At 40.8% G+C, this 20,772-nt stretch overlaps 1 protein-coding gene across 1 annotated transcript in view; it reads right to left on the reverse strand.

Annotated features, from left to right (window-relative positions):
* The window catches only part of csmd3b (CUB and Sushi multiple domains 3b), an 898,971-nt gene that overhangs the window by 48,165 nt on the left and 830,034 nt on the right, over nucleotides 1-20,772 (reverse strand). Inside the window, 3 exon segments of the mRNA XM_060942250.1 lie at nucleotides 6,678-6,857; nucleotides 8,626-8,802; nucleotides 16,690-16,872. Coding sequence (XP_060798233.1) covers nucleotides 6,678-6,857; nucleotides 8,626-8,802; nucleotides 16,690-16,872 — 540 coding nt within the window.

Below are 20,772 nucleotides of genomic sequence, written 5' to 3' on the forward strand. Positions count from 1 at the left end.
GAAACAACCATGTAGTCACAAATCATCTTCACAATCGATCTTCTTTTAAATAATACAGTATAGCTTTCCACATATGACTTACTTTTTGCAAGTGGGAGCCTTTCTCATGGTATATTTTATGCTCTGATTTTTTTTCCAGTGTCTTTTCATTCTATTTTAAATGTAGTACTTGGTATTTTGAATGGCATGGATTGATCTCAAGAGCATAATCAAGAATAGTGCTGGATAGAAATGCTGTGGATTTGCAATACAAAGTATAATACACTAACATTCATTTAAAATGACTAACAGAGCAAACAACAAAGAACAAAAGACAAAGGAAGGATGGGGATGGCCATCTAGACAGAAAACAAGTAATCTAACATACTGTAACAATGTTATTTTGTGATGTTGAGTTAAAAGACAAAAAGTTTTGGGTATGTCAAATGTATTATCGAAAGTGAACAGGCCAATCTTTAAGCATTGACATAGTAAGTGGTACTATTCACAGAGAAACTGGAACTGACAGTTATAAATAGCTAAATAGCTACCAAAAGTCAGGGATGGACAGGACTAGAGCATGTGAATCAATGAGGTCTGGGCTTGAGTGCAGCAATCATAAGTCCAGTCTATTTTTAGAGACCTTATTCCAGTATATACCTTTGAACAATTTTACACTCAGTAACACCACAAACTGAGGATGTATGAAAACAGTGTAAAAGTGTCAACTATATTCCCAGATCTTTCCCCATTGAAGTTTCGTAGGGCATTTAGAAAGTATTTTGTAACTGTGTGATCATATTTGCCATGCTCTATGGGCTATGGGACATGTGAAAATTAGGGTTTGTATAAAACGTCTACATTTTGGGTAGACAGTACCAATCACAAGTTTGGACACACCATTTAATTCAATGTTTTTTTCTTTATTTTTATGAATTAAAAGTCACTTCATGTCTTAAAGTAATGATGGATGTTGTTTCTCTTTCATTAGTTGAGCGGTTCTTGACATAATATGGATTACTACAGTTGTGGAATAGGGCTGTTTACTGTATTTTTATTATTTACTATTTGATTTCAAATGCATTAAGAAGGCAAGAAATTGCACTTTTGACGAGGCACCTGTTAATTGAAAAGCATTCCAGGTGACGACCTCATGAAACTGCCCTGTGTCCGAAATCACTCACTCGTTCACTACTCCCTACTCACTATATAAGGAATTACTATATAGAGGACTATATAGTGAGCTCATTGGTAAAATGAAAAAACTCTTTCGGATACTTCTCTGCCACGCCGTTATTTATCTCATTACTGTCGCGCAATTCAAACGTGCCAGATCAGTTGGCTGGTGGGTTTTCCAAATAATAAATACATACATGTATTTTTGTGATAAATACATATTATACTGAGCGTATTTCCCACATTAATAAATACAAAGTACTTTGTGTCTCCTGTCTCTTTCAGTTCTTTTAAATCAAAGCTGAATACTTTCTTCTTTGCCGCTGCCTTTTATTAAATCAAATTTGAGGCTTTTGATTAATTCCTCGCTCTGCACTCTAACTTTTATTCTTGTATTTTATCTGTCTTATTCCATTTTAGATTATTTTCTGTTCTCTTACTATTTTTAATTGTACTTGAATAATGTGTTTCTTCCTCCGTGCATTCACCCCAACATACTTTTTTTTTCTTTCAGCACGACCACAATGCATGATGGTATAGACCCTTTTCAGTCACGTGACCTTCGTAAATGCGACCACCATTTTGGACATGTAGTGGACTTCGGCTCGAATCAGTTTGAATGCGAGGAAGGCGACAAACGAAAAACATAAAAGAAAAAGGAGTGAGATGCAGAAAACACCTTCACTATCCAGCGACGTAGGGCATTTACAGGGCGAGCAGAGGGAGAGGTATTTGCAAAAATTGAGGTTAGCAGGCTTAGAGAACGACGTTTACCTGCTTCCACCAGGATTGTTCACTGACGTACGGAAGTACACGAAGCCCTCGTCTTTACCTGACTTCGGCCCACATGATCTGTATACCTATGTCGTTAAAAACCCATCGCCATACACATACACGCCAACGTCCGAGGTTCTGGAGCACGCTCCGGCTTGCTCCAGGAGTGCTCCGTCTGAGGTTCCGGAGCGCGCTCCGGCTTGCTCCAGGAGTGCTCCGGCCGAGGTTCCGGAGCGCGCTCCAGCTTGCTCCCCCTCAAATTAAGCAGCGCACTCCGGCTTGCTTAATTTGAGGGGGAGCAAGCCGGAGCGCGCTCCGGAACCTCGGACGTTGGCTCCGGCAGCTATTTACACTGGATCCGGTGTAAATAGCTGCCGGATCATAATTACAGTAAACTAGTAAATACAGTAAAGGAAAAACTTGAGACTGAAAGGTTTTAACAGTCATCCAAATGACTGAACGTAAACATTGCTACAGTAACATACCAGCTACTATGTTGTTGACATTAGCTAGTCAACAATAGCTACTACAGAAGAACAAAGCGGTTACAATGGGTTATTTTAACCTATTTGGTTACACACTCACCGCCACAGAATGTTAACAGCAATGTAATGCCTTTTCTGGCTAATTTTATTTGTCTTGCCTCCAACAAAGTGGTCACTACACAAGCGTTGGTATGCCGAGGGCTGCCAATCTTTCCTGTTAATGGCCGCTATCCATCTTCTCCGTCGGGATCCAATAAAATGATAACCCTTGCCTTGTTTGTTGATGGTTACTACATCCAGGTGCACAACAATATAGTGGCATGATGGAAGTCTTGCTGAAAGTAAAAACTTTCTTTGCTGCCGTTCCTCAATGTTGGCTGTGGTAAACTACTGGTAGTACATGTCCAAAATGGCGGCTGCGTTTGTCGTGACGTCACGTGAAAAGGGTCCATAGTATATTGCTTGGTTAGTGACCATCGGTTGTACACTACTTTTCACGGTGCATTGTGGGATACTATGAGTCCACTATATAGGGTGTAATAATTCTCACTATACATTCAGACAGCACTACAAAATGTCGAACTCACTATACAGTCCATTATGTAGTGAGTAGTGAGTGATTTCGGACACAGAGCTGGTTAAGATAATGCCAGTAGTGTGCAAAGCATCATCACTGGCTACTTTGAAGAATCTAAAATATCAACATTTTATTTAACATGTTCCATATATTATTTCATAGTTTTGATGTCTTCAGTAGAAAATAGATAAAATACAGAAAAAGCTATAAATGAGTCGATGTGTCCAAACTTTTGACTGGTACTGTATGGATTAAAGGAGTAGTTAAGTGGCGTTTGTAACAGACAGGAGGAGAAACTTTACATATGTAGCCATTCTGGAGATAAATACTGTATGTCTTGTTTAAAACATGCCAGCAGTGCAATATTAGATGCTGGTTGTCCAATGATGTAACAGAAAATGCAAACTCCACACAAAAAGGCCCCAGTTGACTGTAAGGTTCAAACCCAGAACCTTCTTTCAGTGAGGTGCCAGTGATAACCACTGCACCAACATGCCACTCCACAAAATACTGTTAAATCATTGGATGTCATGACTTTTATAATGTTCTCCCTGTGCCTGTGTGGGTTTCGTCCAGGTACTCCAGTTTCCTCCCACAGTCCAAAGACATGTGGATTAGGTGAACTGGATACTCTAAATTGCCCATAGGTGTGAATGTGAGTGTGAATGGTTGTTCGTCTGTTGCCCCTTTTCCACCAAAGCAGTTCCAGGGCTGGTTCGGGGCCAGTGCTTAGTTTGGAACCGGGTTTTCTGTTTCCACTGACAAAGAACTGGCTCTGGGGCCAGAAAAACCGGTTCCAGGCTAGCACCAACTCTCTGCTGGGCCAGAGGAAAGAACCGCTTACGTCAGCGGGGGGGGGCGGAGTTGTTAAGACCAACAACAATAACAAGACCGCGAAAGATTGCCATTTTTAAGCGACGAGAAGCCGCAGCTGTACAAACGCGAAGTCATCCATTATTATTACTGTTGTTGTTGCTGCTGCTGCTGCTTCTTCCGTGTTGTTTTTGCTTCGATATGCGCGCCAAGGTTTATGCAAACGTAGCGTCGTAACTGATGTATACAGCGACATAACGACGTTTACAACGACGTAACTGACGTATACAGCGACATAATGACGTGGCTCCCCTTAGCACCATGAGCTATGGAAAAGCAAACTGGTTCTCAGCTGGCTCGCAAGTTGAACGAGTTGTGAACCAGCACCAGCACTGGCCCCGAACCAGCCCTGGAACTGATTTGGTGGAAAAGGGGTATGTGTTAGCCCTGTGAGAGACCCTGCTCAGGGTATACCCTGCCTCTCACTTGATGTCAGCTGGGATTGGCTCCAGCTTCTGCTGCAACCCTGACAGATAAGCGGCAGAGATAATGGATAGAAAAAATATTTCGAGATCAATAAAGGAATGGGTTTTGATAAATGAGTCTATTTTTATGGATCCTTAGCATAAGGAATAACAAAATCTGAGATCAACAGTCAACATATTGTTTGATGCAGGTTAAATTTACATGCAGTAAAGTAAATTTAAAATGACTGTCAAATTTATCTGTCATTAATCCCAAATATATCAATTTGTGCCACACTGAAATGCAAAATGCTGTATATTATCCTACCTACATTCACTGGATATGAGCAATCGCACGCTCTGATTGGCTACTCTACTACTAGGCTATCAGCTCATATACTGTGAGCAGAGAAAAACAAAATGGCGGATCATGTTGCTGAACCAGCCGAGAACGAAATAAAAACTCTACTCGAAAACAAACCCCCAAAATACAAAAAAGCAACAAAATATGGAATGAAAGTACTTGATGGTAAGAACATATCTTTTTTTGTTTTTCAAGAATTATTATTATAACATTTTTCACAAATTGCTACTGTGATTTTGCAAGTTTGTTTACATTCTTCATCTTTAAGCATTAAAATTATGTGGCAAATTATGCAATTTGCCACGTGTCTGCGAAGCGGAAATGATTTTATCGGACGTTTTGTATAAAGTTTTTCTTTATCAAATTTGCAAAAAATAACAGTAAAAATGCTCGGTTTCTCAAAATCCAGTGAATGTGGATAGAATAAAACAGTTATTCCACTCAATCTTGTTGTACATGGCTTATCGCCAACTCGGTGCTACGTGCCTTGTCGGCTATCAGCTCATGTACGACTCGATTTTGTGGAATAACAATTATATGATGTATAATGTTTTATATGTATGTATATAAGATGATACTACATGGTTGTGTGAAGATATGAAGTTTATCTTCGAGTGGTGAATGTATACATCACAAGTGAGCGAAGCGAATGAGTGAAAATATTTTCAGCACAAGAAGATAATCTTCACACCACTGTGTAATGTTCTTTATATTATATGGACACATCCGCAAAAAACAAACAAACAAACAAACAAAACAAGTTAATCGACAGAATTTTAATTTTTAACCAGTTCACCATTTTGACAACACGGGAAAACACTGGGAGTGACATCATCGGAGTGAAATATAGGGAAATAGGGAAATGTGTCACTCAGGTCCGTGATGTATATCATATGAAAAATGTGAGTTTTTCAACACGAGAAGATAAACTTCATATCTTCAAACCAACGTGTGTTGTTCTTTTTATGTTATAAACACATTCACAAACAAAAAGTAGCGAAATTTATGAAAACAATTACTCGATTTCCTCACGAGTGATATATAGAGATTAATACGAGTGGTAAAACACTAATTTCCATATAATATGCTATATTATGTATAGTATATTATGCATAATATACATCTATTAATGCACTGGTTGGTTTAATGGAAAAAGCTCAGCTTTGGAAAGATTTAAGTGGTTGCCTGCTTTCAGTGGTTCCAAAAGAATCAATTATATATTTAGAGCAGTTCAATTTCTGATATATTTGCTACACATTGCAGTGCTGTAAAATGTGCAGAGAATGATCAGACTCCATAATGTTTATCATTTAAGAGGAAAGAGGCAGACCCTGCTTTCTCAAATAAATGATACATTTGCATACCATAACAAGTTCAGCATAATGGTGTTCAAGGCCAGAGCATTTTGCACGCTTTAAGAAATCAATGACCAATTGCACATGGAATTTTATATCACTGGCAGAGGTAAATTGAACGGACCCATTCAATTCAATTTTGGCTCCTGAAGCCATAATGACAGGATTCATTTTGTCTATTCTGAAATTAATCACAACACACGTGAGCAGACTGCAATGGACAGACTGGCTGTGTTACTAATATTCTGAAGGAATGGAACAACATGGATTGGGGTAGCGAATATGAATTCATATCCCTAGCATTCCTGTTCTATTTCAACATTAATGTGCTGTGAAATTTCAATGTTTGTATTTTTGTAGAACTTACATGTTTCATACTTGCTTTTATATAGTAATGTGATTATTTTTGGAAGTGGTTTCTTTTTAAACACCACAGTTTGTATAGGAGGAGCATCTGCTAGTGCTATCGGCAGTGTTGTGCAGAGACAGCAGTGCAATCTCACATGCAAGGGCTCAATTTCCCAACCCTAAGGAAAAAAAAGCTGATTTTCTCTACTTAAATAGGCAAAAACCTGGTTTGGCTAACAATACTGTACTAATCAGAGAGGGATGTGCACTTTTTTCCTGGTATAATGGGCAACGCATACTCTAAAAAAAAATATTTTCGCAGCAATTGAATCAAGCTGTTACCTTTGCAGAAGGGCACTGGGGCACTCCAGGTGCCATTCCCAGTACAAGTGATAGTAGAAAATCCCTCTGTTTCCATGTTGTATCCAGGCTGGCATGCAAAGGTGGCATTTTGTCCAATGGTGAAGTCCTCGCCATACCTCACACCATTGGCTGGCACTCCAGGTTCACCACAATTAATCACTGCCACAGTAAAAGACTCAGTCAGTAGGCCAAATTATTAAGATGACAACAATCAAGATTGATTTTGAAGTTGTTTAAACAGCTAAATGTGAAAGACCAAGATAAGCCTTTGAATCTGCTTGAGACTCAGAGCAATTCATTACAGATTATAAGATGAGGGCTGTTTCTATTCAAACAGGGTCTGGGATATAATAAGAAACATTTCAGGGCAATTTCGTCCTATTTCTGTGGCCCAGCAAACAACATGACTCAAACTAGTGAAACAAAGCTAGAGGAGCCACATTCACAAATCGTCTTAAACAACCCATTAATGCTTCAACAGAGATATCACTGGGAATCCTGACTCTTTTATTCAAAATGATAGATTTCACTATTATGTAAAGAAATCAATATCAGCGAGTAGGCACTTTCTCATGCATATCCCTGAGGTTTAACTTAGAATCAATGATGCACATCTTCTACAATTATCTTTGCCTCCAATAGAAAAATAATCAGAAGAAAGGTGGGGTAACTAGAGTAACATCCAAAACAGTGTGGCACCTCTGGAGGGCCTGGAAGGAAATGCTTTTGACACTTGGCACTCTTCCTTGGCTGACAAAATCTCATTCTATCGACACATCTTAAATTTAACTATTGATTTATGGAGGGCCTTTACTTATTCCACAGTACTAAGATCCATACATTTTGTGTCCTTTAAAAAACTCTGTAAAATTATAGTTGAAGATCCATCAGTAGAGTTAGTCATAAACATGCCATCTGATCATAAGAAATTGCCGACACAAAATGCTAATGTGACTTCTCCTTTAGACAAAGCCATTCATCATGGCCCTGGGCCTGCTGGGTAAATGTGTAGAACAGCATCAATCAGAACTGCTTTGGGGTGCCACCACTTTATCTAGTAGTAATGTAGAGAGTTAAAGCTTCAGTGGTTTAGCGATGCAATCAGGAGGGATGATGCTAGCTTTATGACCAGGAAAGTTTCTTCTCAAAGCTGGATGAACTTCAACACCTGCTTTTCATTATTTCTTCCATTTGTCACAAAGACAACTCCTGCAAAGACTCATACATTTGCTTCAATGATTTTTACCTGGCAACGGTTCTTTATGAAGACTTCACATGACTGATATTTCATCTAAGTTTGAAGGAAATTCAACTTGGATGAACTTTAAAAAAAACCTCAAGGCATGAATTTAATCAAGCTGTCTTCCTGCCTTTAAGAAGTGACATATAAGACAATGGAGAGTATTATGATCCTTAGCAGCACTATGGAAGATGGAAGCAATTAATTCTATTATCTGAGTGTTTCCGAACACGTGAACCTTGAACTCCTTTCCTCATCTTTTCTCTCTCTATCTTATGAACTCACCTAACCTGAGCCAACCTTTCCGACCATTATATTTTATCACGCTGACCTCGGCCTATATCCATGAATCACTTTAATTCAATTTCTCTCCATCTCTCAAATCACAGGAAGCCCAATTACTCCTTTGATGGGGTCCATATTTAAATTTTATGAAGCCAAAGTCTTGAAGGCTTCAGGATTACAGGAAACTTTTTTATCCATCAATCAAGATATGACAGGAGGCTGCAAAAAAAGTGAAGTTCTGTTCAGGTAGGTCAATAAAGATTCACCTGGCACATTTCAAGGTTATGAACTAGAGATAAAGTTTCATCATTAAAGCAGCAGCAACTCTGCACAGAAAAGTACAGTCAGTGAAAGCTTCTCAGCAACAGGGTGAACATTTCTTAAGATGAAGTTCTCACTCACTGGTGCAGTTGGGCGCTGTGCCGGACCACGTGCCATTGGCCTGGCATTGGCGTGCGCTGGAGCCACTTAGCAGGTAGCCCTCCATGCATGAGTAGATAACTGAGTGGGAGAAGGTAGTGCCGTCCAGCCGGTACACTCGGCCATTACTGGGAGTTCCAGGGTTGCCACACTGCACCGCTGTTGCATAAAAACGTCATTCAGAGAAGTCAGGGACCACAAGAAAACCAGAACATACAACGAAGGCGTTCAGATCAGCTGAATTTCACTCATTTTACATTTACAGACAATAAACCAATACTTGTCGCCTGGTAAAACTTCACATCCTCAATATATAGTGTATCACTCTTCTTAGGCCATTGATTAAGTCATTTTTTTCTGTCAAATGTAATATGATGTAACATGAAAGCAAGAGACAATTTAAGTATGAAAAATAAAATATGAATAGATGATATATGAAAGGAAAGATAGCAAGCACTGAAATAAACATCTTATCTAGTATACTGCCAATATATTGCAATACATCACCATAAAATCTGGTTTAATTTAACCATAGGGCATCCACTTTCATTATTCATCAATTTATAAAACAGCACTTGATCCAGCACATCGTATTTTTTACAATGATTTTTTTCATCATGTACATCGTGACAATTCACTCTGTGAATGACTTAATGCAGGCATGAGATAGTAACTTGAGATCAGAAAACTTCAATGTGTGCACGAGATGTAGGCTATTTTATAAGCTCATCTCATCTCATTATCTCTAACCGCTTTATCCTGTTCTACAGGGTCGCAGGCAAGCTGGAGCCTATCCCAGCAGACTACGGGCGAAAGGCGGGGTACACCCTGGACAAGTCGCCAGGTCATCACAGGGCTGACACATAGACACAGACAACCATTCACACTCACATTCACACCTACGGTCAATTTAGAGTCACCAGTTAACCTAACCTGCATGTCTTTGGACTGTGGGGGAAACCGGAGCACCCGGAGGAAACCCACGCGGACACGGGGAGAACATGCAAACTCCGCACAGAAAGGCCCTCGCCGGCCACGGGGCTCGAACCCAGACCTTCTTGCTGTGAGGCGACAGCGCTAACCACTACATCACCGTGCCGCCCCTATTTTATAAGCTGAAAAAGCATTCGTCTGCTACACTTACACCGTGCTTAATGCAAATAATATAGTTAATAATTTTATCCATATAAAAATCTCAGCAGCATGGTGGTGTAGTGGTTAGCACTGTCGCCTCACAGCAAGAAGGTTCTGGGTTCGAGTCCAGTGGCCGACGGGGGCCTTCTGTATGGAGTTTGCATGTTGTCTGTGTGGGTTTCCTCCGGGTGCTCCGGTTTCCCCCACAGTCCAAAGACATGCAGGTTAGGTTAATTGGTGGCTCTAAATTGACCGTAGGTGTGAATGTGAGTGTGAATGGTTGTTTGTCTCTATGCACCAGCACTGCAATGATCTGGCGACTTGTCCAGGGTGTACCCCGCCTCTCACCCATAGTCAGCTGGGATAGGCTCCAGCTTGCCCGCAACCCTGTGCAGGATAAGTGGTTACGGATAATGGATGGATGGATAATGGAAAAAAAAATCTCCCATTAAGATGCTCTCTTGTCTGATGTCCTCTGCGTGGGAACAAAATATCTTTTTAGTACACTTTACAGTAATGATGATTGATTAGTTAATTAATTAATTAATTAATTAATTATTTAAGAGTGTCATTGATATATTTAATCTTGGCCTCTAATGGTTTTCTGCAGTTTTCAAGTGCATTTACAGCCCAAACATACGTACATATCAGTGTGAAATATTGTGGTTACATCAAGCTTACATGGAGTTCTGATGGGTTCTAAGTGGGACAATAGCCCTCTGCTTCCTGAGAAACGCATCAAGGATTATGAATGAAATATTCACCTACATTAAGAAAGTGAAATATTTCTTTACAGAAATCATTTCAGCAGGGACATGGAAAGGCATTTTACATTGGATGTGCTAGAATTTTAAGCAGCATACATAGTGATCTGCACTATCTATATATTTTTATTATTACTTTAGCAGTTGCAGTTAAAGAAATACTGAAAGTCAGGGGGTTCTGCAGCGCCCCTCAGCACTCCCACTTGCTGTGTCCTTGAATGCTCGTAAAACTCTGCTTGTGTCAAATCATGTTTTCTCCTTTTCCATAGCCTCTGTTTTGCACAACTTCGATGCAATTTTGTCTTCATGCCGTTTTGCTAGCTCCAGGTCATTTATTAGATTAGTTCTCACAGACAGAACAAACCAACAGGGTGTATTGGAGGCCAGAAGGTTATTACAACACAAAAATATTCAGACATGATGGTAATGTTGCAAGACTAAATGTGTGCAGGCAAGAGTGGAGAAAGCAAAAGCAGTCGGGGCCTATAAGAGTGTGTTTGTGTTCTGGAGAGATCTGCGATGAAATTCAGGCCTTGAGCTATATAGCATGTTTGATTTCAGGACCATGGTCCCTTCTGAGTGGATGTGTGCCCTACCAGCCAAATTAAAACAACAGGGCATTACTGATCAAGTTAGGCTTTCTGCAAATCCAAAAGCCTATGGCTATACTGTCTCTTGTGCGCATGTGTTTTAGATCAAACCCAGAGCTGAGCAGAGTAGACAGGGCCACACAGGGAAGACACAAAGGGAGAGAGGCACAGGGAGCTCTAGATCATCTTGTTAAGATGTTGTGCCCCTTTGGGCCTTGGAGTTAACAATCTGTACACCTATTTAAGTGCTGAGTCAAACTGGTGAAAAGACACAGACTGGATCAGTCAGTCCTGATAGCAGCTTTTCACACTGCACTTATGACAAGCATTGCTTTTGGCTCCCCACGACACACTGACCATTGTGTGTCCCTCAGTGTGTCATTCTGCAGTGGGGGATTGGATTCAAGCATGACCTCCACCGACTCCCCACTGCCCCAATTACACACTGTTTGAGAGAACGTCCTTCTCTTTCACAATAAAGAACTGTTTCTTGTCATTAGACCCCTTTCTCTGAACAGTGTTTGAGAGTAAGTGGCCTCTCATGACACGACATGTAGTGCAACTTCACAAGACACCACAGTTAGGTGTCTTGAGAAAGGTGTCCAGTTTACCAGGCAGCATCCTATTAATTTCACTGAAGCTTTGACTTCTGTGTAATGAAGGACCATTGCTTGAAATTTTTACTCACTTTAATGAAATGAATCCAGCCATGACATTGTGTTTGTCTCATCAGTTAATGCTACGAAACACTGGAGATTAAAATGATGAAAAAAAAAACTGAATAAAAAGAGTTCAAAAAACATTCATACAAATCTCCTCGCTTCTTCTGGTAATAAGAAGTAAACAATACTTGAGTAGTACGTGGTTACTGTACTTGGGTATTATTTTGACATTCATATTCTCCTTGAATATCATTAGAATGGAATACTTATACTCAATTTCCAAGTACTTTTTACAGATCAAAAAGGTCTCTTCTCTCATCTAGCCAATGACTATATGTGACCCCTCACCAAATCCAGGGACACATGTCGGCCGAGATAATCGCAAAAGAAGCATTTTTTTTTCGAAATTTGTGATTTTTGTTTTTTTCCATCATGTGCAAGTTGAGATCTTGAAGAATGCAATCAGTATTTCAGATAATAGATTGTTTTGTTGGAAAAGCATACATTTTTTGTTGCAAATTGTCTCGTTTTTGTCAGGACTGTAGCCTGCTGGGGGGTGTGGGTAAATTACCATATGGGCCATTCACATGATGATTTAAGTCTTTTTTTTTTTTTTCCGCGAATCAGCTGTATGATCCGAGCTGAGCGCATGGCTACTTAACTGCATACAGGCGTGTGATTTCACTATGGAATGAGTTACTAAACAGAGCGCAGAGGAGGTGACACACCACGAAGCAAACAGACACACATTATTTACATCGGAGATCACCATTTCTAGCAAAAAAAACCGCAACCTCGTTTTCCAGATTGAATGGAATACTTGAATGATCGGATTATACATGGACCGTTCTAGGATTACATTCCATCGGAGGCATTGATGTGTGCAAGGCGCTGTTTCTCTTTCTGATGGGGTAAGTTTATTAATCTAAGGCTGTGTGGTTATTTTTGCATGTAACGGAGAGTGTTGTGGTTTGGTTAAGCCTAAGTCACAACCGGACGTACGATTTTTTGGCCGTGTGATTTTTGGCGTTTCCCAAATCGCTGCAGTTTTTTTTTTGTTCACGGAGAAAGACGCGCGTTGGCCGTAAGTTTGTCTTGCAACCTGAAAAAAACGTAAGCGCCTGTATAGTTTGTTTGACATGACAAAGAACCTCTGCGGCCGGTCTGCGGCTCGAAAATCAGCACGTCACACGCGCGCTCTCGTGCTTTTCACACATGCGCTCTTGTGCGTTTCATACGCGCTCTCCGTGCGTTTTTTGCGTGTAGACCGGCCGTAGGAGCGCGTACTGTATGGCCGGTTGTGACCGAGGCTTTACATGAAATTAGTGTTGTGTTAGTTGTGTCATCATCGTGCTATCTTTCTTTCTTACGGTGTGAGTAATTTTTCAACCATAAAACATTAAAGTATACTTTAGGACTTATTTTTGTACTTCATAATTGTTTTGGGCATACTTTGCATGGAAGGAAAATTGACGTGGTGATCTTTGTTTACATGAAAGTAGTATCGTGCTAGCTCGTAGGGGGTAGGGCTTTCCTTAATGTCATGCAAATGAGCACCATTATGTTCCCGCCCTGCACCCAGAGTAGCTGAGATGGAGAACTTTGAGGGCAATTTTCTCCCTTTTCTGTTTTAAGAAGTATACACTTTCAAAAGGCCACACATTCTTCAAATATTGTCAGATCTCCACATGGAAGGCATCATTGGAAAGCTTAGAAACTGTACTTTCTGAATCTGTCAATAACTCAAAATGCCCCCGGGCCAACATGTGTCCCTGGATTCTGTGATCTGCCACATATGTTGTTATCTATCTATCTATCTATCTATCTATCTATCTATCTATCTATCTATCTATCTATCTATCTATCTATCTATCTACAGTAGGGCAAAAAAGTATTTAGTCAGCCACCAATTGTGCAAGTTCTCCCACTTAAAAAGATGAGAGAGGCCTCTAATTTTCATCATAGGTACACTTCAACTATGAGAGACAGAATGGGGGGAAAGAATCCAGGAAATCACATTGTAGGGTTTTTAATGAATTAATTGGTAAATTCCTCTGTAAAATAAGTATTTGGTCACCTACAAACAAGCAAGATTTCTGGCTCTCACAGACCTGTAACTTCTTCTTTAAGAGGCTTTTCTGTCCTCCACTCGTTACCTGTATTAATGGCACCTGTTTGAACTCGTTATCAGTATAAAAGACACCTGTCCACAACCTCAAACAGTCACACTCCAAACTCCACTATGGCCAAGACCAAAGAGCTATCAAAGGACACCAGAAACAAAATTGTAGACCTGCACCAGGCTGGGAAGACTGAATCTGCAATAGGTAAAGCAGCTTGGTGTGAAGAAATTAACTGTGGGAGCAATTATTAGAAAATAGAAGACATACAAGAACACTGATAATCTCCCTCAATCTGGGGCTCCACGCAAGATCTCACCCTGTGGGGTCAAAATGATCACAAGAACGGTGAGCAAAAATCCCAGAACCACACAGGGGGACCTAGTGAATGACCTGCAGAGAGCTGGGACCAAAGTAAAAAAAGGCTACCATCAGTAACACACTACGCCGCGAGGGACTCAAATCCTGCAGTGCCAGACGTATCCCCCTGCTTAAGCCAGTACATGTCCAGGCCCGTCTGAAGTTTGCTAGAGAGCATTTGGATGATCCAGATGAGGATTGGGAGAATGTCATATGGTCAGATGAAACCAAAATAGAACTTTTTGGTAAAAACTCAACTTGTCGTGTTTGGAGGAGAAAGAATGCTGAGTTGCATCCAAAGAACACCATACCTACTGTGAAGCATGGGGGTGGAAACATCATGCTTTGGGGCTGTTTTTCTGCAAAGGGACCAGGACGACTGATCTGTGTAAAGGAAAGAATGAATGGGGCCATGTATCGTGAGATTTTGAGCGAAAACCTCCTTCCATCAGCAAGGGCATTGAAGATGAAACGTGGCTTGGTCTTTCAGCATGACAATGATCCCAAACACACCGCCCGGGCAATGAAGGAGTGGCTTTGTAAGAAGCATTTCAAGGTCCTGGAGTGGCCTAGCCAGTCTCCAGATCTCAACCCCATAGAAAATCTTTGGAGGGAGTTGAAAGTCCGTGTTGCCCAGCGACAGCCCCAAAACATCACTGCTGTAGAGGAGATCTGCATGGAGGAATGGGCCAAAATACCAGCAACAGTGTGTGAAAACCTTGTGAAGACTTACAGAAAACGTTTGACCTCTGTCATTGCAACAAAGGGTATATAACAAAGTATTGAGATGAACTTTTGTTATTGACCAAATACTTATTTTCCACCATAATTTGCAAATAAATTCTTTAAAAATCAGACAATGTGATTTTCTGGATTTTTTTTCTCATTTTGTCTCTCATAGTTGAGGTATGCCTATGATGAAAATTACAGGCCTCTCTCATCTTTTTAAGTGGGAGAACTTGCACAATTGGTGACTGACTAAATACTTTTTTGCCCCACTGTATCTATCTATATCCATAACTGCTTATCCTGTGCAGGGTTGCGGGCAAGCTGGAGCCTATCCCAGCTGACTATGGGCAAGAGGCGGGGTACACTCTGGACAAGTCGCCAGGTTATCGCAGGGCTGACACACAGAGACAAACAACCATTCACACTCACATTCACACCTACGGTCAATTTAGAGTCACCAGTTAACCTAGCCTGCATGTCTTTGGACTGTGGGGGAAACCGGAGCACCCGGAGGAAACCCACGCGGACACAGGGAGAACATGCAAACTCCACACAGAAAGGCCCTCACCGGCTGCTGGGCTCAAACCCAGAATCTTCTTGCTGTGAGGCAACAGTGCTAACCACTACACCAACGTGCCACATATTTTTTTTTTATATACACACACACACACACTTTATATATGAAATGACAGCAATTAGGAGGTAGATCTGTAACCAGGCCCAACAGTAGTTCTTTTATTTCCCACAGAAGAGCTACTGTAGCACAAACTGCTAAAAAAAAAAAAAAAAGTTAATGCTGGCTAAAACAGAAAGGTGTCAGCATTAACTTTTCTTAATCTTAAAATCAAGAATTGTGCGAATTTGTCACTAATTTGAAAAAGTACACTGAGGTAACTTTCGCAATTTGCTTAAAATGAACTTGCTATATTTAACTAAATACAGAGATAATGCTTACGGCTATACCACTCTAAGAGTTCCCGAGCTTGTCTGATCTTGGAAGCTAAGCAGGGTTGAGCCTGGTTACAGATCTACCTCCTAATTGCTGTCATTTCCTGTTGTCTTTTAATTAGTGCGACAACATAAACTAGACTTTTGTGCCATCGTATCATGTGGAATTGGATGTTGAATATTGGAGAATTTTTTGAGTAAACAAGGAAGGTATCAGACTGATTCCTGATGCCAGTATTAGTATTGAGACACTCCTACTAATTTCTTAAACAACAACCATAAAGAAATCCTTCGAAATATCACTGGAATGCATATGAGGTATGACGACCACAGACTTTGTAAGTGTACACACAGTTCTAAACTGGAATATTGTCATGATGACATTTGAATGAAGATGATTTTTTTTCTTTTTGGGCAGAATCAGACATGACCAGAAACCAAAACAAAGCTGACATTTCACATACATAGTATGCAATGTTGGTAGCATTATGTGTGTGAGAGAAATGTACCTGATATGGTTGTAAATAAGATTAGCTAAACTGAATCACAGATGAAACAGAATATTAATTCAGGTTTCCCTTGCATTTTACTGGCAGGGTTAGATCAAAGAGATGAAAATAACCCCAAGTGTATCAGAGAACTGTGTTCATGTTCTAGTTTTAAAAACTGTGAAGATATAGTGAGAAAAGTAAAGTAGTGGAGCTTGCAAATCATAGACTCAAGATTGTAATCTGCTTACGTTTGCAGGAAGGCTGCGTTCCAGACCAGGTGCCATTGGGTAAGCACATCCTCTCGGAGGAGCCAAAGAGCACGTAGCCCGCAGAACAGCTGAAATGCACCTTGCTGCGGATCCGAAAATCACTCTCCTCCCTGCTCCCGTGAGAGGGCACACCTGGATCTCCACACGTCCCTGACGAATCACCTGTACAAAAAAAAAAAAAAAAAAAACAGCGTGGAGCGGAGAGTTTAAATAAGCACAGAAATTGGTATAAAATGAAGAGGTGAGGGAAAGATATAGAATTTTAGAGGTAGAGAAAATAGAAAAGGATAGGACTATAAACAAACAAACAAACAAACAACAAAAAAAATCCATGACAAATCATGTCCTCGTAAATGAAGGTAAATGATGTCCTCTTGTGAGCTTGTTCTCTGTCGGAACACTGTGGCTGCAATTTTAGAGGACATACACTTCCCCGCCACACACTCAAGGCTCCAATCCAACTCTCAGGAAATTGATAGCGCTGATTGGTTCTGGGGGCTTCCATATATCTGTGACTGTGTGAGTCAGTATCTTGTAGCTTTACATCTCACCCAAGCTGCAGCTTCATCCATCAAAAAGGATGGATGGAACTCTGTACACGTAATACATGGCCAAAAACTCAACATATTCACCATCGAATTAGCATGCTGTAGCTCCAGGAGCTCTCTACACCTGCTAAGAAAGACAACATGGTCTCTCCAGGATGCTGGGACATAAATTCATATGTTATCAGGAGATATAACAAAATCTTAGCAACACAGTAGCACAAGGGTGGAAAGGTAAATGCACCATGTATTTTGAGCTCAACCTTGGTACTAAACTGCCCTCACATATCAGGTGAGTCAACATGAGAAATAGCCCATGCCAGGGGACTGGTCCACTTCCACTTATTCCATAAATAAATCATCATTTATTTAAGAACAGGGTATGAAAAAAGGAATTTCTTGATCTAATACAGCAGTCAGGCCTGGGAGCAACAGACCCAAGAGACAGATTAAAATGGTGGATATTAAAGGACTACAGGGTGTTCTTTTTTTGGGATTAATATATCAGACATTTTGCTCCTCTGGCACCTGTACAGATACTTGTTTCTATATATATGATGCACTTCATGTTGCATGTAGCAACATGAAGTGCATCAGGAAGTGCCTTATAACACTTAGCAGCTGGGACCAGGCATGGGATCTGCATGCTGCTGTGAGCCTGAAGTTAAATGAGGCAGATGAAAACTTCGGTAGAGTGTATGTAATGTGAGCTTCTGGATGTGCTCTAAAGAACAGCTACACATTTCTTAGATCTGAACGCACAAGAAACTTTCATACGTTCTGACAGAGAATAATGAACTTGAATGAAGCGTTGACAATAAAAACGAGACCGTCAATGATGGCGTAGCTCACTCCGGCCCAAATCTGGGTAGAAGCACCCAAGGTACCCCTACCGCCATGCCAGAAAGAATAAAAATTGGTGAAGAATTGAGAGAGAATAAACGATTTTCATGAAATGTGGATAACTCAGGACAGATGACACATAATGGCATAAGCTCACTGCCTGTCAGCCAGATGAGCTAATAATCCAAAAGAGCTACTTCCGGAAAAGTAAGAAAGCATCTGGTAAAAATATGACAAGTATTAGATTTAGGTTTTTTTTTTTAATTTTGTTTTTTTAACAAGAAGCAGTGATATAAAATAATGCTCACTGTAAATAAATGGCAGTAAAAATGATTTAAATTCAGGTGTGATCACTTTAATAGGAACTCCTGTACCTCTGCCCATTCATGCAATTATCTACTCAAAGTAGACAGTTCAACATTTTTTTTTTAAATAAAAGTGCAAACAATGTTTTTTTTTCTCCAAATGGTAAGTTTTGGTGAATGTGTAACCACTGTAGCCTCAGATTCCTGTTCTTGGCTGACATGAGTGGAACTCAGTGTGGTCTTCTACCCATCATCCACATCAGATTTGGGAGTGTTGTGCATTCTGAGATGCTTTTCTGTTTACCACAGTTGTAAAGAGTTACCAAAGGCTTCTTGTCAGATCAAATCAGCCTGATCATCATCCTCTAATCTCTCTCATAAACAAGGCATGTCCACTAACAGGACTGCAGCTTACTGGATGTTTGGGTGATTATTTTTGGTTAATTTAAATAAAATGATCAGGACTAAAGGTGCTTCACGCTGGCAGGTGAGTGTATGTACCGTACTACATCACAGTGAAGGCACAGCTCTTGTCAGTGAAAGAACGTAATGAATTCTTTTTGCACTTCCTCGCTAGGTGATTTGGTCGTGATAAATCCATGCTTTCCATTTTTAAGTCATAGGCAGGACATCAAAGCACTATTATTTTTGACAAACTGGAGGAAAATAAGACAATATCACCTGCAACCATATTACCACTGGTTCATCCGTCTCAGTCATCTTCAACCTTAATATGACAAAAATTGATTGGTGAGACAACAGAGTCTTGTAACACATGCCCTCATCACAACTTCACAGAGATGTCAGCGTGTGACAGGCAAAGCAAAGCCAAATCAACTCGGGAATCTCTAGTAAACAAAACAAGCAGGGCATCCTTGAAAGTAACAAGGTAAAAGCAGGTTTTCGTGCCAACAAATTCACTCAAGTGGAAAAGGACTCCCCAATAACACTTATTTCACAGGTACAATTTATTTAAAAGGGTACTTAAGAAAATGTAATGGGGTAAATGTAGCGTATTACTACCCACTTCTGGTAATGGCACTATTTTCAGAGAAAACAGGCCCAAAAAGGAAGATCCAGCAGATCTCATCACCATCTTTTTCTTTTTTTGTTGGTGATTTGGTTGGAGGCAGAACAGCAAGAACAGATTTTCAGAACCAGTTAAAGGTCCCATGGCATGAAATTTTCACTTTCTGAGGTTTTTTAACGTTAAAATGAGTTCCTCTGACCTTCTTAAGTCACCCCAGTGGCTAGAAATTTCATAATGTGTAAACCAAACTATGCCCAACATTTGAGAATGGTGCGTCAAAATGGCACGTTGATAAGCTCTTCCCTTTACTACGTCAGCAAGGGAGATGATCCCCACGCCCCCCTCTGGATTCCCACCCACCGTATGGATTGCCCGCCCAGTTGTAGTGAGGAGACCATAGAGGACACAACAACATGGCATCACCTAAGCGAGTGAAACATGGAAATTGCGCTGTACATGGATGTGACAACACAGAAAAGAGTCTGTTTTTACTGCCGACGGGAGAGCCCCTGAAGACGCAGTGGCTTAATTTTATTTACTTCAATAATACGCCGTCGAGTCTACCTAAGACGGTGTATGTTTGTCGGAAGCATTTTCCTGAGGAATGTTTCCACAATTTGGGACAGTACAGGGCAGGTTTTGCACATCAACTGTCACTGAAGCCTGGGTCCGTACTAAGCATCCCTGCCGCATCAGCCACAAACACTGAACAAGTAAGTGTATAACTGTTAAGTCGTTTTCCCGTGTTTTAAAATTGGTGCGTTTGCAATGGCTACATTAGCTGTGCAGCTAACCGCTTCCTGCAGTTAGCCAGGTACTCTGCGCTACCTCTGTTATAATAGCCAATCAACACAGTTTTTACAAAGACACCCACATTCTTTTTTTTAAAGTCACTCGTTCATTTTATTTGTTTGTTTGTTCAGTAAAAACCCAAACATTTGTTGAATTTATTTTATTTCCTCGCGTCACACCTTAATGACGTCAGCGCGTGGTATTTTTCCCTGATTCTGGGCCGGGGTGTCGTGAGTGGCAGAGCAGCTCCATCGCTGCAATCCATTGAAAGTCAGCCCTAGATCCAATCTTTTGCCGGGAGCCGAGGTCGCGCGGGCGGCCCTCCAGCGGCACCGGCCACCCGTGGAGGCAGCGGTTCTCCCAGGGGCGAGTTGGGGGGAGGAAACGGCAAAGTCCCCACTCCTCCATGGTAAAACTGCTCAGTTTTACCATGGGCCTCAGGCTGAAAAAAAACCGACAAAGTCCCAGTTTTACCATGGGCTCGAGTTGTACCATTTTTTTAGACAGGGCGGACGGACCAGGGCATTCGCCCGCCTGGCTGTGCCCG

Source organism: Neoarius graeffei, chromosome 16 (genome assembly GCF_027579695.1).
Source record: "Neoarius graeffei isolate fNeoGra1 chromosome 16, fNeoGra1.pri, whole genome shotgun sequence".
In the NCBI taxonomy this organism is placed as follows: Eukaryota; Metazoa; Chordata; class Actinopteri; order Siluriformes; family Ariidae; genus Neoarius; species Neoarius graeffei.